The sequence below is a fragment of the Tripterygium wilfordii genome, chromosome 16 (genome assembly GCF_013401445.1).
Source record: "Tripterygium wilfordii isolate XIE 37 chromosome 16, ASM1340144v1, whole genome shotgun sequence".
Taxonomy (NCBI): Eukaryota; Viridiplantae; Streptophyta; class Magnoliopsida; order Celastrales; family Celastraceae; genus Tripterygium; species Tripterygium wilfordii.
This window is the reverse complement of record NC_052247.1, coordinates 8,272,275-8,299,046: the sequence shown is the minus strand read 5'-3', so window position 1 is coordinate 8,299,046 and position 26,772 is coordinate 8,272,275. Positions and strand designations below refer to the sequence as shown.

The window sequence follows — 26,772 nt, the reverse complement described above, 5'->3', positions numbered from 1 at the left end:
TTTGGATCCAAACATATTGATTTATTTGTTTGAATCTTAATTTGGATTAATTTATTATTTGATTTAAAATTAATATAAATTTGATCAATTAGGTGTATCCAAAAATTCAATCCGAATTAAGATTTTAACAAACGATAACGTCCGATCTAAAACCAATGGGGCTTGATTATTTTTGGCCACCCATAGATATCATGCGGAGCAGAAGTGAATCCAGTGAATTTCCCACAAATGGACAAAAACCATGAAAGAGAAAAAAAGAAAAAAAGCACTTCAAAAAGAGGCCCGCAGGAGTCACCATCGGGTCCATCATGCACGAAATGGACTGCGGGGCCCACGAGCCACAAATTTCTCATTTGTTGGGGCCCACAGCTGGGACAAAAACGACAAAACAGGTACAAAGAGGTGAAAAACTAACTGATTGAGGGGACGGTGAGGTCATTTCGCAAGGAGAAGACTAATAGCGAGACTGACTTGCATTGATGGCGCGTGGAAACAAGTGCATTGTCATACCTTTCACCCACAAGCAAAGCAAATGTAGCATTTTACTATTTGCTTTCTACCAATTCACTTGTCATACTTTTCACCTACAAGCAAATATTTATTACAAGATAATGAGAATAATGTGATTTCTAGTCGGAATATATCCCACATCATATTGTTATAACCCAATTAATGATATATACATAAAATCCTAACACTTCTCACACAACACAAGCGATACATTTTTTGGGTCTACAGACCATTGACGTATGTTCATGAAAAACAAATCTGTGATGTGTTTGAGTTTGGATTTCCATCATGGTATCGAAGTAACATTTCAATTCATTTAGACGTGGCATCTCAATCCATGAAAAACAAATATGTGCGTGTCCGTGATCAAGAGTGGACAACATACGTGATGCATTTGGAATAATTACATAACTACGATTATGATACATACACTAGCTCTTGGATGATAATGTGAACTCTTGATCAAATGAATTTGTATTTTTTTTTCCTGTTGGAGCTTGTATATACTTTTGTTAGGAAATTGTATGTACTTACTTATTAGATGAGGTTGCAATGAATTGAAATTTCTTTCATAATGCATGAACAAAACCATAATTCAATATTTTCAATTCATTCATGAATTTCCGTTCAAATCAAATGTAAGAAAGTGCAATCAATCAAATAGGTAAAAATTAGAGAAAAAAGCGAGAGAAGAGTCAAAAAAGCACATATGGACTGCTGGGGAGTGTGTTCGTTACGTTACGCGCAATGTCCGAGCATGGCCATGGGACCTTCTTTGTTCAAAATAGTGACGTTATACGTAGAAAGACAGACACTGATGGTGGGGTCAGTTGAAAAAGACAAACGACAGTCCGAATTCCCTCTTTTCTCCCTTCATTTCAATTAAACAACCAAAATGCCATTCTCACAAATATCTGACTCTTTTCACGTTTCGGTATCTTCGCAAAATTTCCCAAATTGCCAGGTTAATTTGGTCATCTCGTTTAACTAAATACTAAATTACAATGAACTTGGGTTTCTAGGTGGTGCAGGTATCGTTTAAAGCCAATGGATTCACTTACACGGCTTCTTCAATCCGGCCGTTGTTTATAGCTTCTCTCTCTCTCTCATTTTCAAGGCTTCAAGTTTTGCTATAAAAGTCTGCCTCTTTTTTCGCCAACCCATCTCTGACTCTGTACTGTACGCACTCAATACCGGGGAAGTTTCGATCTTTAGGAGAATGGACACATGTTCAAGTGCTAGGAAGACTTGTTTTGTAGAGGAAGATGATGGTTTGGCTTCCTTAGTAGATGTGGAAGCTGGGTATTCTGGAAAGACTCAGCATCCTTTCTTTTCGAGGTCAATCTGTTACCCAAGGAAGAGTAGTTTGAGGAATTTGTCATCGACTGTGTCTTCTCCAAGATCTGTGAGGTTTTATGATGCTAGATTTGAAGATAATCAACCCCATTTCTTGGAAGCTTGTTTTCTTTGCAAGAAGCCTCTTGGAGGCAACCGTGATATCTTCATGTACAGGTTAGCCAAAAGATCGCCAACTTTTGATTTTTTTTCTTTTCTTTTCGTCTGATGAGTTTTTTGAGCTTCACTGTCAATTAACGATGTGAAAAGGTGTTGAGTATAGCTTCTATTCCATCTGAAGTCTGAACTTGTAAATTGTGTCTCTATTTGGCACGACAAAACACTAATTTTTGATGTCGTGTTTATGATTAAGATCTGGGAGTTACTATTGATTTATCTGAAATTTAAAAGAAAGGCCGCTGCTTTAATTTTATCTTTAATCTGGTAATGATTCGAGATTGTATTATGAATGATCCGAGGACTGATGGGTACTTGTGTTTTGATTGTAATTGTTGCAGAGGCGACACACCATTCTGTAGTGAAGAGTGCAGACAAGAGCAAATTGAGATAGATGAAGCGAAAGAGAAGAACTGGAATCTTTCTTCATCAGTGAAAGCTTTGAGGAAGAAAGACCAAAAGAAGTCCTCTTCTCCCAACAAAGCCCAGAACTACCCCTTACGTACCGGCACTGTTGCAGCTGCTTAAATCAAGTTCATATTATAAATAACCCAAAGAAAACAAAAAAAGGGAAAAATACAAAGTAAGAAGAGAAGGACGATATATAACTTTTAAAAAGCTGTATAAGAGATGATGGTTTTGAAGTTTTAACCCACGAAGGGATGTGCTCAACTAGAGGGAGATTATGAGGAGGAAGAAGACCCAATTTGTGGGGGTTTTTTTTGACCTTTTTTTTTTTTAACTGACTGTGGATGTTACATATGAAGTACAAAATGCTTGGCTTCTGATTATATATAGATTAGCTTTTCTCGGTAGAGTTTTTTGTGGGGTTGTTTTTTTCTGGGGGGGGGGGGGGTTGTAATTTGCTTTGTTTTATGTGAAAGGTATAATGCTTCAATGAAGAATGATGATGGTGAAATTCCTCACTTTCCTGCTTTTGCTGCTTTCATTTCAATTGATTGTGCTACTTTTAGCCTTGGAAGAGTTGAGTGGGAAACAGGATTACACTTTATGGTGATTATTTGGAAGCTTAATATTCTGGTATCCTAGTGGGTGGTTAAAGAATTTGAACTTCTGTAGCATTGTTTTACTTTTGTTAGTCAAGGAAGCTGAGGAAGTTGCTTTGCACCTAAGAAGAAGGTGGCCCAGTAGTTTTCTCGAATGGTCTTTGCATAAATTGTGTGTGAAGTTTTCACCTTCACCTGATATGAATTTATGTCAGGACAGCATGCACCAGTATTTATTTTTTTTTTACAGGCGGAGCCTAAACACGTTGACCTTTGGTTCATTTCAACAAATCTTGCATTGGGAGTTATAAGTAAAAAGGGAAGAGAAATGAAAGCTAATTTGTTGTTCCCCATACCAAATATTGCCCACCAAAAATAACTGGACTGTCGACATACTTCAGGTTCAGGAAGGAGAAGATGGGCTGGGTTTCCATACTGCTAACTAGTAAGTCTGTCGGGAATTTGTATCTCATACTGCTCAAATCTTCCATCAGAACTTGTCGGGAATTTCTACCAAAACTAGCACCAAGAGCAACTTTTTTAATGGTAGATTTATAATAAAACGAACAAGCATTTATATCAAAACTTCTCCTTTTATAATGCCATCACTACTACTTAAGTTAGATATGGAGATTTACAATCCTCCACGGATCTCTTCACATGCCTTCTTTCTCAAGTCTCTCCTATCTTTGACCATGCCTTAGCTTATTGAGTTCAGCAGAAGCAGCACGATGACATAGTGGCCACAGCAGAGATGTTTTGGTCAGTCCAAGCAACTAGACCTGTCAACAAATGAGAGGAAAAAAAAAAGAAACAGATGTTAATTCAGCAGACATGTTTTGGTTCTTGCTGGCTTTCTTTCAGTGAACAAAGATAATCCTTACACGACCTTAATCGGTCTGCGCTGAAGCACTTGTGATCCAGTTGATCTAGTGCTTCCATTCAGAGAAGTGTTTCCCACTTCCGAATCTCGTATTGCTTGCTTCAAGGTCTCTACCACCTGATCCATTGACGGCCTTTCCTTTCGATTTTTGTTCAAGCAGCTATCTGCCAACTTGGCAATTTTACGAGCTGCATTGATCGAGCACTGGTTTTTGAGTCTCGGGTCGATTATCTTGCTGAATCTTTTACTGTTAGCAGGAAACTGTTTCACCCAATTGAGGAGCTTCTGCTCCGATGTTGGACAGTTTCTTTCCAAAGTACGCCTGCCAGTGAGGATTTCATATAGCACCACTCCAAAACTCCATATATCAGAGTGGGTCGAGAGATGGCCGGTTCCTATGTATGCCGGGTCCGCTACCCATAAGTCCCAACCGCCTGCAACATAAAAAAAATCTGTCATGGCTAAGACACCTTCAAAAGAATGAAACAAAACCTGTTGACGAAACAGAAATAGTTGCAAAATGACCATAAAAACGAAAACATGCAAAATGAGTCATCAATGGCATCTCATATAAACTTTGAAGCATTAAGCTTTTCAAAACTAATACAAAATGGGGTTGTCATTGTATATTCATAATTTTCATTATAACATCCATAAAATCCGCACCAATATGGAATCCCCTATTTACCTACCGTTGTTGACACGTGCGTACAGTCACCGGTTGGCCCTTCCCTTGCAAGCCCAAAATCTGATAGCTTTGGTTTAAAGCCCTTATCCAACAGTACATTTGACGGCTTGAAATCTCGATATATGACCTGTCAAGAAGCAAACGAGAAAACAACATCAGTCCACAAACGAGAAAACAATAGTGGAGTTGCAGGAATACAACCTAGAGGTTACGAGTTCAATTCTTGGAAACGGTCTCTTTACATATTATATGGTAGTAAGATCTGTATACATCCTGTTTGTTCCTGATCCCGCTCACAACGGGAGCTTGTGCAGGAGTCGTTTAACTTTTTTTCACCTTACTTTTACTTTTGTAGAACAACTTGTTGGTAAAATATACAGCTGGCAGGCAAAACTGCTGTGCTTTCATATCTTTTGAGTGTGAAGATAAAATGGTACCTGGACCTCCAGGTCAGAATGTAAATATGCTAATCCTTGAGCTGCGCCAAGGATAATCTCTAATCTTGTTTTCCATGGGAGAGTAGGTAAAAACCTGTTGAAAAGGTGATCTTCCAAGCTTTTGTTATCCATGAATTCATATACCAAAAGCCGTTGTATCCCTCTCTCATCGTCTGTTGAACAGTATCCTAGAAGTTTTACTAGGTTTGGGTGGTTAACAATGCCAAGAAACTTAACTTCCGCAAGCCATTCTTTATGACCCTGCATGAGACGAGAACTTTACCATGAGAGAAGCATATCAATCTGTTGATGCAGATAGAGTGCCACTTATATGGCAGCTATAAATAACACAAGGTAGCGACAACCACACAAAACAGACCTGACCCTTTTCTTAATCAACCTACTATGCACAACCACACCATCGGACCACAATAGAAGGAAACCAACTGGAAATAACCCTAAAAATATATTGAATGCTCCATTATCCTCCTTTAGACGCATTCTTCCTGGAACAGCAATTCAAGGTCATCCCTCGCCCCCCAGTTTACTTTAACTCCATCCTCAACAACTAAGAACTCAAATTTTTTAGTTGGCAGTTAAAGCCGTAGTTATAGTGAATCAACATCAATTCACCATCCAATAATCACTTCAATAACCAATTCTTAGAAAGACACAATCTTAGGCACTTCAATCCGTGGTCTTTAATTCACACACTCATATAATTTGTAAAAAAATATGATACCAAGTACAATAACCATCTATGGTTTTTGAGTTTTCCCCCTTCAATAATAACCAACACTCTTGAATCAGTAAGTCTATTTGGGATATTCAGAGCTAAGTAAATACATTCAGCATTTCCTTAGTCAAGAAATATCTTTCTCTATGTTGCCATATATTTTATCAAGAGTTCCGACTTTCTTGCTCATCAGCAAATATTATTTTCTCTCTGTATAATCATAGGCATAAGCACCGACACATTGAATATCTAAATTTTGCCACAACCACCACCACAAGGTCACTAACAATAAAGAAGGCAACCATCAACCATTTGATAAGTAAACAGATTAGGTTAATTTTTCAACCAACCCATAAAGTGTTGTCCTTTTGATACTAAATTCTGGATAAAGATCCAACACTGTGTAATCCCAAAACCCAGACGTAGCAGTACCATTGCTTTTGACCATCTGGGGGTCGGAAATGATTGCATTACAAAATCAAAAGGGTTTTCTCATACTTGCAGAACTAAAATTTCAAATTTAAACTGATATCAGTAAAATGTGTCAACCATTACTAATAACATTCAAAAAGCTTAATAAGCCAGAAAAAAAATCCTATGACAATAAAGGGTAACCGTGGCAATCACAAAGAGAACACAACCTCATACCTGTAGGCCTTGCCTGTTCAGTCTCTTAATGGCAATCATCATAGGATCACCTTTGCCATTAACAGGCTTAATCTGACCCTTATACACACTACCAAAACCACCTTCTCCAATCTTCAATAATCTGCTAAAACCATTTGTTGCCTCTTTCAGCTCCTGAATAGAGAAAACTCTCAAATTGTGTTCATTCTCTTTGTACAATTCTGATATGCTCCGTGGAGATGGCAGCGATCTTGCCGATCGAGCCAAAGCTGAATTATTTGATTTACTGGTTTGGTTTTCCAAAGCTGAGGCACTTTGTGTTTCCTTCTTTGCCTTGAGTTTGTCCTTGAATATGAAAAGGCACTTCATTCTCCAAGCTTTCAACTTTCAATCCCAAAACCAAAACTCGAGTATGGCAAACTCCTGCAACAAACCACTAACTAGGCTGGTTTTTTTCTTTGAGGAATTTGATCAAGTAGATAGGGAAACACATGCTCATGGAATTGGAAGGGAGAATAATGGAAGAAAAATGAGGACCTTGAATGTGAAGAAGCCAAACAGGAGAAGAATCAAAACCCAGATGGAAAAAAGAATCAAAACAAGCAAATTATGCAAGAATCAAAGAAATCAAGAAAACCCAGATACAAATTGGATGAGAGAACCCATGAAAAAGAAACTCAGATGAGAAAACAATTTATAAGAATTGAAGAGATGTTTCAAAGAGACAAAATGGGGTATTGTCGCTAAAGACGAGCATGAACAAGAACCCAAAACTCAAAAGAGAAGGGAGAAGCAAAGACTGTTTCAAATGCAGAAAAGTACAGAACACTCGCGTTATAAGTTTTTCACAGAGAGAGACAGGAAAACTGGCAATTGGTGTGTAATCAATTTCGGTGTGCAAGGCTCAAGTGGTGGCACATGCTCCCGCAATGGGCCAAAGCTTTCGCAATGAGCAAGACTGGGAACAGGAGATAAACAGGATATACACAGAATTTATTTCATATAATATATAAAAATAATTTTTGGAATTGAACATGTGATCAGGTTCAAGGTTGTACAACTACAACTTTACCATTGACGTGTATGAAACCAAATGAAACAGATTCAAAAAGACAAGATGCAAGACTAAAAGATTATCAGTCCATCAGTTATTAGACCAATAAGACCATTCTTCAAGGCGTTTTTTCTTCCTTTCTTTCACAAAATTTTTATTGTGTCTTTTTGATAAAGCATATATGCTAGTTTATATGTATTGGGTATGTTTGGTAAAACATATTAGCTAGTATATATGTTCAAATGCATTATATATTTACTGTTGTATATGTTCAAAAAATATAAATTTTACCAATAAAAAATATATAAATTTTACCAACAAATTTATTTCAAAAATACGCTAGTATATGAGAAAATTATAATTAGGTTGTTTTCACCCCATTTAAATAGCCTAAACAATCAACATACACACCCTAAAATAAGTTAAACACCCTTGACCCGCCAACACCGAAGGGTGACCTTCTTGGTCTTTGACATTTCATTTTACTTTATTTATTTTGTTTTGTTGGAGACAAAATTTTCTTCGTGTGTCATTTTGACCTTTGATTTCCCTATTAAAAATCTCACTTATCTAAAACAGTTGGTTTTTTGGTGAGAGACAAAATATTAGTGGAAGAAGTATACCCTAATTATGCATGAATCAATCAATCTATTGTTTCATATAATGGAATCTAGACTTCATATTATTCTCTCCTTATAATTTATTCAGTACATTAAACTAATAAACAACTTGGAGTCAAAATAATTGTCATATATAATTATTGATCCACCAATACGAAATTTTAAGGAGAATTTATACATAAGGACAAAATGTGATAGTTGTGTTCTAATAATAAGGTCAAGTTAAAAAAAAACTTAAATGAGGACAAAAGTTTTAAACTTATCAATATGCTCTTGCATTGTCAAAGATATTTGATCTTCTTCTTCCGTCTTCTTCCTTGCGCAACTGTAGAGGAAGGTTGCCCACCAGTCATCATTCCTGAGGAACGAACCACCAAAATCAAACTTCATGACAACCCATCACTGATCGTCAACGATCACTTGAGTCGTTGAAAAAGCTTGGTGAAATAGCATACCATCGTTTGAAAAATAGTTCAATCTGGCCAATCTCAACGACCAACAACACCACCAATCAACTCCTTGAACCAAGACCCATAATTTCTTTTCTTTTCTTTTCTATTTCTTTTTTCTTCTGGTTCTGGTTATCATAGATGGATCTGTTTATATGTTATCGGTTTTGGATATTATGATATTATATCTATTTAAACGAAAGTCTTGTGTTTTAACCTTCATTATGGTGACATTACCAAATGAATTTCCCATGTTTTAGTCTTCAAACATATATAATAACACCAATATAATAAAACATACACAGTAAAACATATATAATAAGACATATACAATCAAACATATATCATATCAGCAGGTCAAAACAAATAACATATCAGTTGATCCACGGACAAAGTGGACTATCGCCATCAAGCCACTGATCAAGGCCGCCTACCCACCAAAGAGAAGTGTCGGAGCACCACGACAACCCCCAACAATCATTCGCCGCTGTCAGCTGTTGATTCTATCAGAATCTGACATTGAAGTCGCAGTCAAACATGAAGAAAACAACCCGATCTGGTCGCCAGAGACGTTATCTCAAGCAACCACCACGGGAGTGTTTCCCATCTTAGACACACCATCCCCACCCATTGACTGGCCGGAATAACCATCGGAGGAGGAAGATCTGATTTGGGTATCAAATATGGAATATGAGGGTATTTCTATCAATAAAACAAATATTTATAACTTTTTATTCTTTTATGAAATATTGTTTTAATCCTTATGATCATATGTAACAGAACTTGTTTAAATGTGCTTATTGAAACACAACTTTTAATTGATGACTCATCTCTAATTTTCTAAGTTTCTAAAAATTACTCCCACATTCATACGTACCATATATATCTTTGAAAGAGAAATCGCAGTCCATGCATATTCTTTATTATTTTTTCTTACGGAGGACATGCCGTCCATGCTTTAATCAAGAAAATAGAAGTCCCGGTTCAATTATTTCTTGCCTTTCTTGGGAGGGAAGGCACTTGACATCACACAAGGTCACAAACTACCGTAATCGGTAAAATGCAACTTTTCGTCCCTTAACTATATACATGGTTTCATTTTCGTCCCTAAATCTTTTTTTTTCTTCTTTATTTCGAGTCTTAACCATGAAACGGTACTTCTTTCGTCCTTTAAGTGAGACTGAGGTTGGAAAATGCATGCATGACACCTATGTGATAAACTATGAATAATTTCAACAATATGTCCATAAACTATTTAAGTTTGCACTTTTCATCCCTAACATTACATAAAAGTAACTGCGTTTTTCCTATTCACATTAAGGGTGCGTTTGGTATGAGGGTAAGAATTTGGGGGTATAATTTGTTACCCATGTAAATGTTACAAGGGTAATAATAATTATGGAGAATAAGTGTTACCCTTGTTTGATAAAGAAGGGTAAAATTTACCCAAGTATTCATTACTCTTGTTTGTTACGACTATACATTACTGGTGTAATACCATTACCCTTGTTTGTTATTGTTGTAATGAACCAAAGTAGAAAAAAGTGAGATTATGTTTTTTATTGTCACGATTATCATGTACCAAAATTTTAAAAATATAGATACATATGCATATATATACACACACAGCCAGATATATATAATAACAATTGTTAACAATTTCAACAAAATAATCTGATAACATTCAAATCCATGACAAAGACGTAACACAAGAGTAGGGGTTATCATTTGGCCCGCGGGCCTAGGTCTTAGCTCGGCCCCGCCCGACCCCTTGGGCGGGCATGGGCTCCATTTTTTGGGTCAGCCCAACCCGAAGCCAGACACCTCAGGCCAATTTTGGCTCAGCCCGAGCCCGACCCAAGCTCGACATTATTTATTTTTATATATATATAATATGTATATATTTATATTTATATTTATATATATATAAAATATGTATGTATATATATAATACACACATATACACAGACAATGCATGCACTGTCTGTGTATATGTATATATGTATGTGTATTTTATATATATATATATATATATGTATATATATACACAGACAGTGCATATGTATATATTTATATGTGACAGTGCATATGTATATATTTATATGTGTGTGTATATGTATATGTGTGTGCGTGTATATATATGTGTGTATGTATATGTGTATATATATATATATGTATATATATACACAGACAATGCATATGTGTGTGTATATATACACAGACAGTGCATATGTGTGTGTATATATGTGTGTGTATATGTATATGTGTGTGTGTGTGTATATATATATATATATATATATATATATGTACACAGATAGTGAATATGTATATATATATATATGTGTGTGTATGTATATGTATATATATATATATGTATATATATACACAGACAGTGCATATGTGTGTGTGTATATACACACACAGACAGTGCATATGTGAGTCTGTGTGTGTATATATATATGTGTGTATGTGTGTGTGTATATACACATATATATAATATATTATATATATTATATATTATATATATGTGTATATATAACTTATGGGCTTTTAGAATTTTTTATTTAAACGGGTAATAGGTTAGAGTAAAACTTCTCATTACTTTTTATTACCCAGGTCCCCCCCACTAGTAAACTTTATGTGTAAAAACTAAGCTCAATTACTAAAATTTATTACAAGAGTAAAAGTTATACTGACATAACAAACACAAGTAAACTTAAAATTTAATTACCCTTGTAACTATGACACCCCATTACCCTTGTACCAAACGCACCATAAGGCATAACCTGCAACAATGCAATATCATTTTGAAATGCAGCCATAACAGAACCCAATGCCCCAAATCGAATCCCCAAATTGAACCCTGTGTTCTCCAAATCAAACTCCAAAGCCCCAAATTGAATTATGTGAATCCCCAAATAAAATCCCAAAGCCCCCAAATTGAACTCAAGAACCCTAAATTAAAGAAGAATCAAACAAAGCCAATAAGATGGCAAATTAATCAAGAAGCCAAGATGTTGGAGGATGGTGGCAGCTTCTATGGTAACAAAAAGAAAGCTCTCGATTATGTACATAACAAACATTAAGCCACGAGACTCTGTCACAATATTCCCAATTCCTTCCTTCTCTTTCAATCAGCTAACATTGGATTTGCGGTTGTATGTCGGACTCGAGTGAAACTTAATTCATTGACGACTTCAATAGCTTCTTCTTGTCTTGGCCTTAATTGAGGAAGAGATGAGTGTGAGGAAGAGACGAGGGATTCTCGTGGAAGATGAGAGGAAGAAGAGATGGAGATTTAGGAATTTTAGAGTTTTTTGTGAGTCTGTCCAACGCATACAAAGTATGCCAATCGTGACATCAATCACGTCTAGTGGGATGTCATGTAGGATTTTTTCATCGTTGGAAGTTTTTGAAGGACGAATGGTGTACTTTCGCATAGTTGAGGGATGAAATTAGGGGAAAAAAATAGTTTAAGCACGAAAATGAAACCACATATATAGTTGAGGGATGAAAAATTACATTTAGTGTCGCGTTCTCAACTAATTAATGGCCAATTGAAGAAATTCACCATAAAATAAAAGAGAAGAAAAGCTGAGACAGAGTTGAGAGGATAAGGTCATCAAGATTTTAATTTCTTGTCAACAGAATTGATTAATACTTTAGTTATAGTCATGTTCATCTTTTCACATTGACAAATGATGATTTTATTAAGATATACTTGGAAAATATATTGATGACATCGGATTTATGCTACCAATCCAAACACGACATGTGGCACAAGCAAACTAATTAAAGATGTCTATACTTAGAAAGCTGCCTAGACTTACATTATCAAATTCATGTCTGAACCGAGAACTATCTCGTCACCAGAGAACACTTCTCAGGCCAAGATGATGATATGGTCTAAGCCAATCAACATTATCCAAAGCAGAAAGGAAATCCTACAAGGAGACTCCTATTCCAACTCGAAGATCATAGATTAGACATCTACAAAAACAAGTAGAAGACGAGTATCCAATTCGAGTAAGGATTGGTACTTGTACAACATTATATAAAGGTACCAAAGTTATGTATACCATTCATTCACAATTTTATGTACTTCCTGGCTAAGAGCTCTGAATCCTTAAGTTCTTAGTCTTTACTTTCTTTCCTTCTGACTTAAGTATCGGAAGGTTTGGCCTCTTAGCTTACGTTTGTTCATCTTCTTAGCCTCACAGTTCATCCAGATCCACCGTGTTCCGCCTGGTTTGATCCATCTAAGACGTCCGGTAGGTCAAGACAAATTTGCAAGTCATCATCAAATATAATGAATAATCACGGTCCCATTTTCATGCATTCTAAGGTTACATTTGATTGGCGTAGAGAATAAGAATGATCATTACAATGATACATTTGGTTGCATTAAGGAATGAGAATGACCATTATAATGATATGATTGGAAATGAGAATGGTCATTCATAGAGGAGGTGAGAATGATCATTACCTTGCATTACAATGCTCCCAAAATCAAGACCGACAAGAGAATGGCCATTCTCATGATCATTCCATTACAATTCCATTACAATACTCTCAAAACCAACCAATAAGGAAATGACCATTCCCGTGGTCATTCCGTTACAATGCTCCCAAAACCAACAAAAAATAGGAATGGTAATAAAATTGTGTAATGTCCATTATCATTCCTTGGTCAAAGGGACATGTGGAAATCCTCTTCAGACGTGTATGAGTATTTCTTGTCGAAAAAGGGTTCTCCAAAGTATCACCAAATTCATAATGACATGACATCTTTTTCACTTCCACTATTGTTTTTTCCATACACTCCCTCCAAAAATGGGACCTGCCCTCCATTATTGATTTGAAGCTTTGTTTTTAAGGGTTTTTGGGTTCTGACTTAATTCAGGTCGCGTTTACACCTTTTCTATTTTATTTTATTTTATTTTTAACTTTTGAAAACGTGTTGCCTAAAAAGTAGTAGGACTTACCAAAACCAAACCTTGTGGCTTATACCCACTGAGACATTTGATTATCACTACTAATTTCTCAATTTATTCTTGTGGAGAAAAGCAGCAGCACCCAATTGGTACCCAATCAACCAATTCCTCTTTCACCTATTGAAATTAGAAGAACGACCCTCTCCAGTCTCCTACAAAGTGATCTTACTACAAATGCCTATTTCAGGGACAAATTTTGATAGACTTGATGCTTCAACTACTAATAGAGAAAAATAAATTCAAGACAAGAAAAATAAAATGATTCGGCTTTTTAGTCCTTTTCTTTGCATCCAATTTAGTCAAGAGTTACCCACCAACTACTCAACCTAAAAACCAGGAATGTCTTCTTAATTATAGGAAGCAATTCGCTTGACATCAATCAATCCAAATGCCTATTTTGCCAACAATTCTCTGAGTCTCACTCTTGACTTTAAACTTGCCATTCAAACAATATTTTCTTTGGTCATATTCAAACAAAAATGGCAAGCCCTAAACTGGACTTCTCCTGCGTCACAAGAGAGTAGGAGCCCTTATATAACTCACTGATAATAAGCTATTCGAAACAGATTCAATACACATAAATAGTATGCTAACTTTCCATAGGAGGAGATGGGCAAATAAAAGTAATCAATTTCCATCAAATTTCAGCCTGAAAATAATAATAAACGTTTAATGTAATTAATTACACGAGATGAACCTAACACACTCTATTTTCCCAACTTAAAGTGGGTTGATCTCTTAGTCAAGGAAACAGAATTAACCATACAAAAGTTGTTAAAAGAATATATTCAATAGACTTAGTAAAGCCACCCGAGCTGCTCTTCTGAAAAATTGAGTTAATCCGCTGAACAGACTTGGCGCTGTAACACAGGGTACCATGTGATCAACTTAGATTTCTGACCATCCTGAAACCTTGTGAGATGGTCCACGTCCTTGCTCTTTAATTAGCATTCCAGAGTAATCTTCGATTCATCACAGGTGGGGCTAATCCTGGAATATCCCTAATGCCCTTGTTGTTCGGGTTTACAAGCTGAATAATCAAAGAAATATCAAATAATCTGCTTAACAATGTTGTTAGGAAGAAAACATCTCTAACATTAGTGTTTTTTTTTTTTTTTAAAATCCTTTGTAACAGTAGTTAGTAGCAAAAATATACCATCCATGTTGACTGGTAGAAAAAGAAGAATGAAGAAGAGAAAAAGGGTAAAGTACCAAAAATAGCCCCTTTGATGTACTCTTTCCTTTTGTAGTTTTGTTCAATAAATTGTGCTTTCAAAAAAAAAATCTGGTAAAATGATTGATTGGGTCCACACGGTACAAAAATACCTCTAAAGATCTATTTATAGAGAAAAAATCATTTAAGTTCGACTCCATCTACTGACAATAGATGATAGAGATTAAGATCTTTCAAAGTTTGCAAATAATGACAAATAAGAAAAAGTATGTGACAACATACCTTCACAATAATAATGGCTATAACTCCAATGACAATAAGGAATAGCAATGCCATAATGCACTTGTCAGTTGCAACCTATTGGAACATACACAAGTAAGTCGACTGAATTACAACTAAACAGAATAACTTTAAGAAATGGTGGCAAAATTCTTCAGATACTGACCTGCCTACCAATTTCCTTTACTAGTTTCGAAGCTTTCTTCATTGAGAAGTGGATAGAGTCCAGCTCATTAACAATTCTACTCATTTGTTCTGTCTGAACTCAGAAGAAGTATATGTCTTAGTTCCGTGTTGCTGCTGAATTTTTAAATAGGGGAACAGGGAAAAAGAAACCACAAACTGAATCCAAGATACAATGAAGTGCCATGATATCTGATTTTCTAAATCCTTAAAATAAAGTACCTGTGCCTTCAGAGCTGCCGCTGTCTCTGTTCCAACATCAATTGTCTCGTGCACAACCTACCACATAAACATGAAAATTGTCAATCTTAGTCCACAAATCATACTTAAAGGAAAGGACAATGTGTGTGAAGTTTTTCCATTATTCCTCGTGGGAGTTTGACTATATGCACTTTCAATTTTAAGGTTTCTAGGTTATGTTGATCACCCAAAAAAACAGCAGTGTTTGCAGCTGAGTTGAGCCACTAAAATCAGCTATACGCTCGAAAATTTAATCTAAATTGGTACCCCCAAACCAGAAAAAGGAGAGATAGAAAAGAGATGGTGTTGAACTTTCTTCATGATTATAAAAAGTCGGGAAAAGCTTATATTGGCCCTAATACATCAATTATGAGAAAAAAAAAGTGTAGATGAAATTGAATCCTGCTGCATCAAACAAGTTTCACTCACTCAAATATAAATTTTTTGAATGAAAAAAAAGGATTTATTATAACTTCAAGTTTCTTAAACCTAAGAGAGAGACAAAAAAGGCTCTTCACACCAAGTGGTTATCCCAAAACACAGATTTGATACTATCATTGTAATAAATAAGAAAAGCAAAAAGAGATGCAGTTTAATGGTGTTTAAAACCACTATTTGAAATATTATTCAGTATGAACACAGACAATTCTTCTCAAAAGCGAGCTACGAATTCAAGAAAATGCAAAATATGCACCAATCTTCTGCTTACATAGATATATACATAGATACATGAGCTAACCTTTTTTGCTCTGTCAATTGCTTGATCGGTTTCATCCATCATCCTGTTTCCATTATCGATTAACTGTTGATTTGTCATAGCTGAAAAATAAATAAGCTTATCATCAAGCATAGTTCAAATGAGGATGAGAAAACAATGCCTCGGATCAAATCTACTATCAGGCCAAGGTCTAATCGTCCAAAGAACAATATTAAATTCTAAATGGGCTACGAACAATGCCTTGGTTTAGCTTGTGGATACAGCACCAACACAGATTATAGTTTGACAAATTTGAGATACTCTAGAGCCTATGAAGCATGCTAGTAAGAACAAAACTACTTTTGCTATGCCAAACAAGAGAGTGACATTCACGTCACGGATTATTGTTTTCTTAATTTACATAAAGGAGAATTCTTGGAAAACTTGGTCCCTGTTTACAATATGTATCAATCTACATACAAATAGGAGAGAACATTTAACAAAAGATACAAGTTCCTTTTTATCTAGCCTTTCAACACCAAGCATAGGAAGACCAATCATCATTGAAGTATTAATCTTATCTAACAGAAGATCATATACTTACATGAAGCCAGCAACACATTTTCTTCTGCAAATCCTTCATTAGGTCCTTGATCAAAGAGATCAACTCGCTTGTTGCTTTCGAGATTAGCTGCATGCCTGTTCCACCACAGTACCAAAGTCAAACAAGTACAGACAAAAATGATATCAGATGCATTACATAGGAAACAAAGAACTAATAGCTAAATGAGAAGTATATGACGATGACACAAAATAGAATTAAAAAACCTTTTGAGGAATGCCACGAGAAACGTAATAACTACGGAGGAAATGTGAATTTCACTTACATAACAAAGAAACTTGAAAAGGAGATGAATAAAGTGATTACAGAACAAATTTTCAGGCGATAAACCATTAACGATGAGATTTCAAACTGAACTAGGCATTTCAACTACCAAGAGAAGTGTAGAAGTAAGCAGCAATTCAAATTTTCAATAAAGGCATATTATTGTTTGTGGATTCCATATTTGTAAAAGTGAAACATAGCATTCCATCATCTTGCTTTTCTTTTTTTGCCAGGAAAAATTGAAGAGGGCCCCAAAAGAAAGAAAAGCCAATACATTTTAATAAAGTTACGCGAAGTATTTTTAAAAATGCTTCTTCTTCACCGTCAAATTTATTAGTCACCTACTTAACCTTTGATCTTGTGTCCTTTGAAATCAGTTTTCTGAGAAAATGTATACAGTTCTTCAGAATTTAACCAAAAACTTCTATCCCATTGAAATCTACAAACTAAGAAAAAGTTGACGCAGTTAAGATAAATTTAGACTAGTGCTTTACCAAAGAACTGATCAACTAATATCTAACACCTTATGCTATATATCACCCTCAAGAAATCATACTGCTCTGAGAGATTCTTTATCTGAAGTTCACCTTTGTATTAGCTCTTTCATGTTACCTCACTTTGACCATGAATGCCATGTCCCATTTGGTTTTTTTTTTTTTTTCCACTTGTATTATTTGCCACAAAATTTTGACATTTCAGGAGAGAGAAAAGAAGAAACGCGAGATAGATAAGCTATCACTTAGAAACAGAAAACAAGACACATATCTGACAGGACACTTCGACTCTTTTGATGTGAGGCTGTGAGGGTATACCACTTACTGCTTCTTAAGGGCAACATACGAATTCAACTCTTTGACCTGCGAGGAAACGCCAAATATATTCAACAACTCATTAAGAGGTTAACACGTAAGAAGACGGCCAACTCTTTTTACAGCATACAAATCAACATCCTACCATTGATTGTTTTTTCTCATTCAGCATTTTGTTGGTGTCAGGATCATTTCTAATTTCCATATTCTTCACTTCTCTGTCAAACTCCTTGATAAGCCTGCAAGAAAGTTTTAAAGTAAAAACATTGCTTACGGGAAACCCACATAAAAGAAAAGAATAATAAGAAATGCAAAACATTGACAATATAAGAGTCCTTTCATTGTAATATCCAGACATTGAAAAAAATGTTCTTTCCACTGCAGAAATTGAAACTCCCGAGGAATAGAAAATTCCAAATAGTTCACCACATGCATGAATGAATATATTGAACTCCACTATGACTCTAAGCAAAAAAAATAACCAAGTAATGAAAAGATTAACATATTAATCTCAGTCTTGAATGGTAAAATCTAAAAACAAAAAGTAAGAAGAAGACCAACTGTGAATTGTGAAGTACCTCTTGCACTCCCGCATCTTCCCCGTAAGCTCCTCCAACTGCCGGCTCTGCCTATTAACATCTTTAATCTTGTCCAATTTCTGGAACCCAGTTCTGGAGCACAATGCATTACAATTTACATTTAAAACACGAAGAACCGAAATGGTAAATCATTCCAAGCAAAACTAGAGTGCATAAGCTCATAAAAACGTACATAGATCATCAAACAGTACCACCACTGAACTAGTAAAAACAAAATAGTAGTTTGCGAAACTCTAGTTTTTTAATTTTAGGTTTCAGTTCTAGATAGTAGAAAATATGAGCAAACATAACTAAACATACTTTAGGTTCTCATTTGAAACGAAAAAAACACTACTAGAGCAACCAATGCACAATAAATCTGATAGCAACGTGAACACTATGAGCAGCGGAGAAAATTCAAAATCCTTACGATAGTGCGCGAAAAACGTCGGCGATTTGTCCGTCGATCTCTGCTAGCTCTTCACTGATCGCCGATAACGGATCCATTATACAAATTTAAAGACTAAAAAAATTCAAAGTCAGATGCGTAACCTTCCCTCCAAAATCCAAATCGGAATGAACACGAAAACTGCCAAATGTCCCGGTCAAAAACCGATCAAATAAACGTAATCGAACCAGCTATACACACAAATGGCAATCAAAGCTCGGCATTAAGCAACGAGACGGCACGTTCCCTCCCCGATCCGATCCTCGTAATGCTGAAAACCGAATCACGCATTCATCCTACCTAACTCGAACAAAATGGATCAAATGCAGCTCAGATGAAATCCAAACAACATCAATCACGAAATCTGTGGCATCGAATTCAACAAAATCAACGGATTCCAAAATTCGAAACAAAAATTTTAAAAAGTCTGATCAGATCCGTAAAATGTAGGTTCTGGAAAGCGATCAGGAAGACCAAAATCGAGCGTTTACTTTCGTATCGTATCCCGACCTATAGACTCTATACCATCACAAAACAGGGCGCCTCTCGCGATGAACAAAAATATTTTTTTTAGTTTTTTTTTTTTCCTGCTCACGACAGTGTGGCGTTTAAAAATCACCTATCTTTTGGCCGTTTAAACCGCTAATTACGGATTCTGGACGGTGCGCCAAATACGGGCGCGTTTACGTCTGCTTGCCCCCCATGTGTTTAATACGCATCCGGTGCAAGCTTTACAATTACAGATGATCTCGTCCGTCTAATTTTCACAACATGCCTGTCACGATGCTCTCCTCCAAATGCTGAAGTATGTTTATCGCGAGAGGCGGCCTGTTTTGTGATGGTATAACTAGAGGCATTTTTTGCAAAGCCAATGCTGAAGTGCTTTCTGTAATTTGTGGTGGTGTTGTCAATGTGGCTAAAGTCCGTCTGGGATTAAAGTCGTCACGTGTTGAATGTTCAGTAGAGCCCGCAAACCAAGTCGCCAAGTGTTGAATGTTTAGTGGAACATACACACCATGTCAAGCAATGCTAAACAACCACTGAATATTTTTCTCCTATATTTGGTCATTTTATCCAGAATGTGGCCTGCGACATTTGATTCAATGATCAACAATGACAAAAATACAAAATAAAAATCGGCTTCTCATTTTTTTGGTATAGGGATTTTAAAAGAAACTAACACGTTACAAGTACACGAACTGTCACAAAACATGCAGTTGAACAAAACTGCAGGAGATAAAAGGCAAAAAAAAAGAAGAAAAAAAAAGAGAGAGAAGATTTGTCTACAAATGTAGCAAGGAAACATTTCAATCTGATTTTACATTCACAAGGAGCGGAGATCACCCTGACTTGTTTTGATTCTTCGAACCAACAAAGGAACAGGTTTCTCCAAGACAGATACATTGATATTGTTCCAAACATCCAGTTTGCTGGGCAATTGAGCCATTTTCTCTGCAATTTCCATGTCCTCTGGAAGAACAGAACCAAATACAGTGTATGCCTTCCTCCATTCCTGATGGTCTGCTAGGCTTATGAAAAATTCTGGGCCAGAGCCAACCCATGCAACTGAACCCCTTGCTACACTTCTGCAAATTTCTGTCGGAATCTTCTTAAATGTCAGGCCTCCGGCTTCCAATGTTCCTTGGATTAGGCCATAAGGCGGACCAAAAGGAGCCTGTAAATTCCCAAGAGATTATTGGTAAGGTAACCACAAGCACTTGAACAAACTTTAAAGACTACTTTACAGCAATACACTTGTGAAAAGCAAATTGATCCCACTGCAGGTGATTACTTTGAAAATGCAATACTTCTTATTATAGGTCCGTGTCCATAAACTGTATTCAAAGACCAGATTTTACAGACCAGTCAATTCCTCATTAGTTGGGGAAAATTCTTAAGGTGTTACACCTTCGAACTGGCTTCTCTTGGATTTTCATCAATCTTAGACAAACCCAGGCATTCACGAGCATTGCATGCAGAGAAACTCAAAAGGACAATATGACATATGTCAGTAAGTAAATGAGTTTAAGAGAAGTGAAGACGTATAAAAGGAAACTTATAGTTGGCACTGACAGAGGAAAGCAAAAAGGATATCACAGGGAGAGAAAGGAGAAAAAAGAAGAAGAAAAACTACAGACAAAACAATACATAATCTTGAAGAATATATCTCTATTGATCAGGTGCAACAGATAACTTCTAACCAAATATACATGCTGCAAGATTCTACCTGGCAATAAAATTTCCAAACACATAGAAAGACACTAAATTAAATCTAAACTAAAGCAATGCAGATAAGCATACAATATGAACTGTCAGATTATACAGCAAAAATGTCTAACTTAAAAGGAAGCTGATGGTAGTCTTACATTTTCTATATGGTTCCCTTCTCGATCCCAAGAATTCCCTCGGCTCTCAGCGCGATAAAATTGGCAACCCGCACAGTGGCGTAACTTCAACAATTCAAGAATGTAAGCCACCGAATGTGGGGCAACATCAGGGAAAAGCTGCACAAACCAAACATATGCCCAAAATAGAATAAGTAGTTGAAGTATATATTTAGCCTTAAGCCAAAATACAAGGAAAAATCAAGCAAATGAACATCAAAAGCTAACATTTTACAGAATACTAGATGAAGATAGAAGATAAGTAAAAAAAATTCTCATGCACAAGGCTCCCGCAGTAGACGGGGTTGGGGATAGATAAAATGTATGCAGACCTTACACCACATAATAGTGGAGAGGCTGTTTCCAAGAATTAAACGTGTGACCTCTCTAGGTTACACCCCTACAACTCTACCACTGCACCACATATTATGTGAGGGTAAGGATTACGCACATTCATACAAGATAAAAAAAAAAAAAGGCGTTAAAAGTCTGATCAAAGTAATCAAGACACAGAGTAACAACAATGTTATGTTGTTCTTTGGACCAGCTATCTGTCATCATGTCACGAAATTTTGGCATGCTTACCATGTCCAAAAAAATGCTTGGGGCATAAAACTATTGAAAGGACACCGACTTACTTTTACATGAAGAGTCCCATAATCCGTTTCCAAGCCAACAATTCCCTATAAGGAGAAAATGCATCAAATATTATTAGTGGAGCACACATCCTGCCCTAACTAGAAATGGTAATTAGAGCAAGGAGTACATCAAACAATCAATGACTAAATACAGAAAAGAAGAATATGAAAGAAATACGCCAAACTTCAGAGAAAAAGTGAGAATTCTTCCTTTTTTCTACTTCTTATCAAAATGATGAGAGTCGTCTATTTCCACTTAATTTTCTAAAAGATTAACAACCTAATTGTGCCTCTAGTGCCCAGCATTAGCCGGCTCACATTTCTCACATGGTATTTGTTGATGCCCTATGCTGAAAAGTAAATGGACAATCTCCCACCAGAAACAGTAGGAATGACAATCAGTGACCACATCCTAGGTACACAGGAAAGCCATGAAATCTAACCAAAACTTCTAGCAGCATTACATGCTGCAGGTAGAGGGCAAGCTCAAGAGAAAATTTGCTAGATTAACTTTACCAGTTCTATTTTTACATATGATCCCTAAAGCAAAACAAAGTTTCACCACCAAAACAATTCCATTTATTATCTGCCAGCAGTGACCAGAGTTTCCGATTCGAATTTGAAGATGAAAAGAAAAAAAATACAACAGTGGCTAGATGAAAACTGCATATATGTATTTTTAGTGAAATGGAGGATCATTCATGCAATCAAATGAAAAACTAAAAAGAAAACATGTAAACTATTCGCTGAATTTCTTTACCTCTCCTTTTCCAAATATGAGCCCAGAAGTCCAACTAACAGGTTCATGTGTTTCTTGCCGCTCCGGAGCCAAAGTATCCTTCTGTTTCTTCAACCAGCACTGCAGAGACCAGATACTAGAAATAAGAATATGACCAAAGTTATTGATGTTATCAAATATCATTCATATTATTCTATTGGCCAGCCTTGGATAAGAAAACAACAATATCAGGGGAAATTCAAGAGAAATTACAAACAGCTTCAAACTTTTGCCATGAATTTTACCAACAACGTACCAACTACCAGGAATGCAAAAGAAAATCCATAAATAAAATATGCTACCAAATTTCAATATCCAACAAAAAGAAGAGTCTCTTCGTAAAGACATTACTTTGGTTTTCTTGATAAACTTCTTTGCAGACAAACTACACAAATTGAGACCATGGACAGCTTCCCAAATCTCGTAAATTTGGGGTGAGCTTCTCTGTGATCATGCCTTTCAAGCTAAATCAGTAGTTGATTAAAGGATTGAGAGTATTACATTCAAAAAACAATATTAATGATACTTACAGCTTGATCAGCAAATTGTAATCATTTCCAGACATATATAATCCGATACAAGTAGAATTAACTAAAGTTTTAGGGTATCAATCAATATTTTGAAAACACAAACACAAACATAAATTTAGTATGTCAAATCAATCACCATCAGAGGAAGTATGAACTACAAGAGAACAAAATAGCAATAACACAAACTAAACATATTCCAATGGCCTCACGGAACATCACAAACAATCTCACCTGACCGAACTGCGACCCGCAAGCCTCCCGGTTCCCACAGAACACCCAAGTGTCACACAAGCAGGGCCCATCATCGCCCGTACACATTGCCTTACAAGCCTTGCAACACTCCTCGGAGGAATTTAACCTGAAATCCGTACCCCACTTCACCGCAGGCCCCCAAAACTCCAAATTGTCAATCCCTCTACAGCACCCGCTGCCAAAATCTCCATTCGCATCACCACCACTACCCACTTCAGTCAATGCTGACGACTGAAAGCCAGAACCTGATGAAAAACCAATGTTGTTTGGGTTTAAGATAATAGAGAGAACAATGTAAACCAGAGCACATGAGATGAAACCCAACAATAGTAGTATGGAAGCTCCAAAACGGGAGGGTTGCAGGTCGTTTTGCTTGCGACCCATCTGAGATTTCGGAATGGGAGGCGAAACCCAGAAAAGGATTTGGGAGAAATTGAAGAACGTTGACTTTGGGAGGAGTAAGGAGTCACAGGAAACGTAGTCATGGAGATGGAGGTGGCATTATAGGCAATAAAGAGTTGGATGGTCAATGGCTGCTGTGCTGTATTTGGAATCTTGTCTCGCCTAGCGAAGCAATTGACTGAGACCCGCAATGCGACACCGTTCTGATGGGTGCAAGCCTGTAAGGAACGATGTCCTTATTTGTTGGGCCATCAGGTATTTGGGCTCTTTTGTTGAGCTGGACTTGTGCTTTATTTGTATATATAGGTGTTGGTTCAGTTTACCTGTTGCAGGCTTGGAGGGAGGGGACCCTCTCGCAAACTTTTTTTTTTAACCTCATTCATGAATGTCAAATATGTCTACTAGTTAACCAAATCTATTCAAGTCAACATATAATAAACCGTTTACGACAAAGAGTTTTAAAACTATACGTTTACAAAATGAAAAGCAATGACACATTTGATGTTCCAACTTCATCTTGCATCAACTGAGAAGGAAAAGCAATGAAATCATCTAATTGAGAATGAGCACGTCCACTCCACACCTAAGTGTTCCCCGGCGTCCTCGTCCTCTCACTAGCTCGTTTAATGTTGGATTGTCAATCACTTCATCGGTGAGAGCAGTGGAGACTGGAGATAGAGAGAGTGTGTGCCACAGGGACTAGCTATGCCTAGAAGATGAAGTGACCTGTGTAGTGATTTGCGGATTCATCAGAGATGGTCAATCACCGGATGAGAAGATGTGGCCGGAGGTAGCTGCAGGTGAGAGCTTTTTAAGTCAAGTTAGATTTGGGTATTAAGGCGTACAAGTTATTTTGTACCCCATGAAATGTGTTATTGCCAATAGTGCATGTCAAATGAAAATGAGATGCTTTACTGACAATAACTTAAATGTGCTAGTAACTTAAGTAGTAATGCGCTCTTGCCAGTAACGCATATGCATTTGTGATTTGTTCATTTAAATCTTAAATGCGCTACTGCAAATGCGGCATTATGTTATATTGATAACAAAAAATTAAACATGTTATTTTCGTAAATAAAATATTAAAATAAACTCCAAAACTCCAACTTGTTAGTTACCCTGTGAAATCCTGACCAAAAAAAAAAAAAAAAAGAGTTACATGTGAAATCCCGAATACGTCCCTAAGATCTCAAAAGCCCGACCCAGTAAAGTGATAATATTCTCGTCTTTTCTGCCCTTTTACACACATCACGTCAAAGAGAGAGAAGGGAGAGGGAGAGGCTGGTTGGAAAGTAGTTGTCGTAGAAGTTCAGGCTGGCGGAGTTGTTAATGTTCGTGTTTCCGTGTGCGTATGCTCACAGCGCGTCATACGGCGCATACTAGCATCTCTTGGGTCTCCACCCAACCCACCGAGGCTCTCTATCATCTCTTCCAGCTCATCCATAATGTTCACAACTTTTATTACCTCCTCTACTTCTCCACCACAACTTCTCCTAAACCCACAACAATGTCATCTCCTCCTGCATCCGCCGCCACACGGAGGTTCCCCTCTCCGTGCTGGGCCCACGAAGAGACGCTCACTCTCATCAAGGCTTACCGCGATCGGTGGTTCGCTCTCAGCCGCGGCAACCTCCGTGCCTCCGATTGGGAGGTCGTGGCTGCTGCCCTAGCTTCTGCTGGGGCTACTGATGGTGCGCCTAAGACTTCCATCCAGTGCCGCCACAAGATCGAGAAGCTAAGGAAACGGTACCGTGCCGAGAAGCAGCGCGCTCTTTCTAAACCAGGTCGGTTCTTCTCTAGTTGGGATTTGTTTCCTGTTTTGGATTCTATGGAGATTGGAGTCGTTGGATCTGTTCAGGATAATAAGCATGTTGATAAAGCTGTTAAATCTGGAAAAATTGGTTGGAATCCTAATGTTGAAATTGGGAGCATGGTGAAGAGTAATCGGGTGGTTAAGCCCACTCTTGCCTTTGATTGCAGCTATGGAAGTGGGTTTAGTGTGAAATCACGAGATAATGGGCTTCCTCGGTCTCCTGGGTTTGCTTATAGTGCTAGAGCTTGTCCCGACTTTGATGATAGTGATGATGATTATGATGATGATGGTATGTGTGCGTTCCCTGTAAAATCCTTGGGTGATAGGAACGTGATGCCTCTAATGTCTAGATCAGTGCATTATGGGAAAATGGACAGTGATAGGAATCGTAACCCTGACATCCATTGTGACTATGATATTAGGAGTGATGTCGACGAAGGATGTGGGTTTGGGAAGATAATTTCTGGGGATTGGAAATCAGGGCCTTCAGGGTTGAGGTCGAATAGCTATTACAAGAAAGATGGGAATACTAGTTCTCATATGGATTATGGTGTTTTGAATGGCGTCAGTTATTCTAAGAGATCAGGGTTTGTGAAGAAGAGTAATGGTGGAGTCAAGAGAGGACGAGGTGGTGCTGTCAGTGAGGTAGTTTCATCAATTAAGCGATTGGGAGAAGTGTTTTTGAAGATGGAGAAGATGAAGATGGAAACAATGAGGGAGATTGAGAAGATGCGAATGGAGATGGAGATGAAGCATAATCAGATGATAATCGATTCGCAGCAACAAGTTGTCAATGCATTTGCAGAAGCATTCTTGGAAAAGACACAGAAGAAGAAAATGAAGACAATGTCAACAAATGGGGATTTGTGATTGCTATAAGTCTAAAGTGAAGACAATGTCAAACACGAGTAGCAGTTTCAATTTTTTTTTTGTTCTAGGAGTTTTATATATAGTTTAGTTTGTCTATATCTATAACTTGAAACTTGAAAGTGGAAAGTTTTTGGTCTCCATGAGCATATGGAGCATTGAGTTTTAATGCTGTGCCAGTTATTTTGTGTGAGTTAATGAAGTACTGTACTTCCTTTGATCTTTCTGACCTGGACCTGGACTCACAAGAGAGCGTCAAATTCTGTGACTTTTGTTTCAAAATATTAACTTAGCTTA

General features: G+C 36.9%; 4 protein-coding genes and 1 pseudogene across 4 annotated transcripts; 2 read left to right on the top strand and 3 right to left on the bottom strand.

The window, feature by feature from the left end:
- Positions 1 to 1,587: 1,587 nt before the first annotated feature.
- Positions 1,588 to 2,837, top strand: LOC119980581 (FCS-Like Zinc finger 1-like). Its single transcript, XM_038823338.1, has 2 exons — positions 1,588 to 2,022; positions 2,364 to 2,837. Exons 1-2 carry the CDS (start codon positions 1,730 to 1,732, stop codon positions 2,548 to 2,550), a joined length of 480 nt encoding a protein of 159 aa, XP_038679266.1. The 5' UTR covers positions 1,588 to 1,729; the 3' UTR covers positions 2,551 to 2,837.
- LOC119980578 lies at positions 2,665 to 7,358 on the bottom strand (annotated as a pseudogene).
- A 6,771-nt stretch (positions 7,359 to 14,129) lies between these two features.
- Positions 14,130 to 19,570, bottom strand: LOC119980580 (novel plant SNARE 11-like). Its single transcript, XM_038823336.1, has 10 exons — positions 18,794 to 19,570; positions 18,364 to 18,456; positions 17,931 to 18,024; positions 17,796 to 17,833; positions 16,695 to 16,789; positions 16,133 to 16,212; positions 15,376 to 15,432; positions 15,137 to 15,229; positions 14,974 to 15,048; positions 14,130 to 14,547 (listed from the first exon to the last, which is right to left on the bottom strand). The coding sequence occupies exons 1-10, from the start codon at positions 18,868 to 18,870 to the stop codon at positions 14,458 to 14,460; spliced, it is 792 nt and encodes a 263-aa protein (XP_038679264.1). The 5' UTR covers positions 18,871 to 19,570; the 3' UTR covers positions 14,130 to 14,457.
- Positions 19,571 to 19,934: 364 nt separating this feature from the next.
- LOC119980579 lies at positions 19,935 to 23,903 on the bottom strand. Its single transcript, XM_038823335.1, has 5 exons — positions 23,373 to 23,903; positions 22,594 to 22,692; positions 21,834 to 21,878; positions 21,178 to 21,315; positions 19,935 to 20,486 (listed from the first exon to the last, which is right to left on the bottom strand). Exons 1-5 carry the CDS (start codon positions 23,775 to 23,777, stop codon positions 20,136 to 20,138), a joined length of 1,038 nt encoding a protein of 345 aa, XP_038679263.1. The 5' UTR covers positions 23,778 to 23,903; the 3' UTR covers positions 19,935 to 20,135.
- A 1,151-nt stretch (positions 23,904 to 25,054) lies between these two features.
- On the top strand, positions 25,055 to 26,743 carry LOC119981397. The gene has a single exon (XM_038824488.1). It carries the CDS (start codon positions 25,147 to 25,149, stop codon positions 26,476 to 26,478), a length of 1,332 nt encoding a protein of 443 aa, XP_038680416.1. The 5' UTR covers positions 25,055 to 25,146; the 3' UTR covers positions 26,479 to 26,743.
- The last annotated feature ends 29 nt before the right edge of the window (positions 26,744 to 26,772 follow it).

What these genes read in the sequence shown, in the direction of transcription:
- LOC119980581 (XM_038823338.1), top strand. Translation starts at nt 1,730, where the DNA reads ATGGACACATGTTCAAGTGCTAGGAAGACTTGTTTTGTAGAGGAAGAT. An exon ending in CGTGATATCTTCATGTACAG is followed by an intron (nt 2,023 to 2,363) that starts GTTAGCCAAAAG and finishes TAATTGTTGCAG; the next exon opens with AGGCGACACACCATTCTGTA.
- LOC119980580 (XM_038823336.1), bottom strand. Translation starts at nt 18,870, where the DNA reads ATGGATCCGTTATCGGCGATCAGTGAAGAGCTAGCAGAGATCGACGGA. An exon ending in ATGAGAAAAAACAATCAATG is followed by an intron (nt 17,834 to 17,930) that starts GTAGGATGTTGA and finishes GTTTCCTCGCAG; the next exon opens with GTCAAAGAGTTGAATTCGTA. An exon ending in TAAAGGAAATTGGTAGGCAG is followed by an intron (nt 15,049 to 15,136) that starts GTCAGTATCTGA and finishes ATGTTCCAATAG; the next exon opens with GTTGCAACTGACAAGTGCAT.
- LOC119980579 (XM_038823335.1), bottom strand. Translation starts at nt 23,777, where the DNA reads ATGGGTCGCAAGCAAAACGACCTGCAACCCTCCCGTTTTGGAGCTTCC. An exon ending in TCATATTTGGAAAAGGAGAG is followed by an intron (nt 21,879 to 22,593) that starts GTAAAGAAATTC and finishes TTCTCCTTATAG; the next exon opens with GGAATTGTTGGCTTGGAAAC. An exon ending in ATGGGACTCTTCATGTAAAA is followed by an intron (nt 21,316 to 21,833) that starts GTAAGTCGGTGT and finishes TGGTTTGTGCAG; the next exon opens with CTTTTCCCTGATGTTGCCCC.
- LOC119981397 (XM_038824488.1), top strand. Translation starts at nt 25,147, where the DNA reads ATGCTCACAGCGCGTCATACGGCGCATACTAGCATCTCTTGGGTCTCC.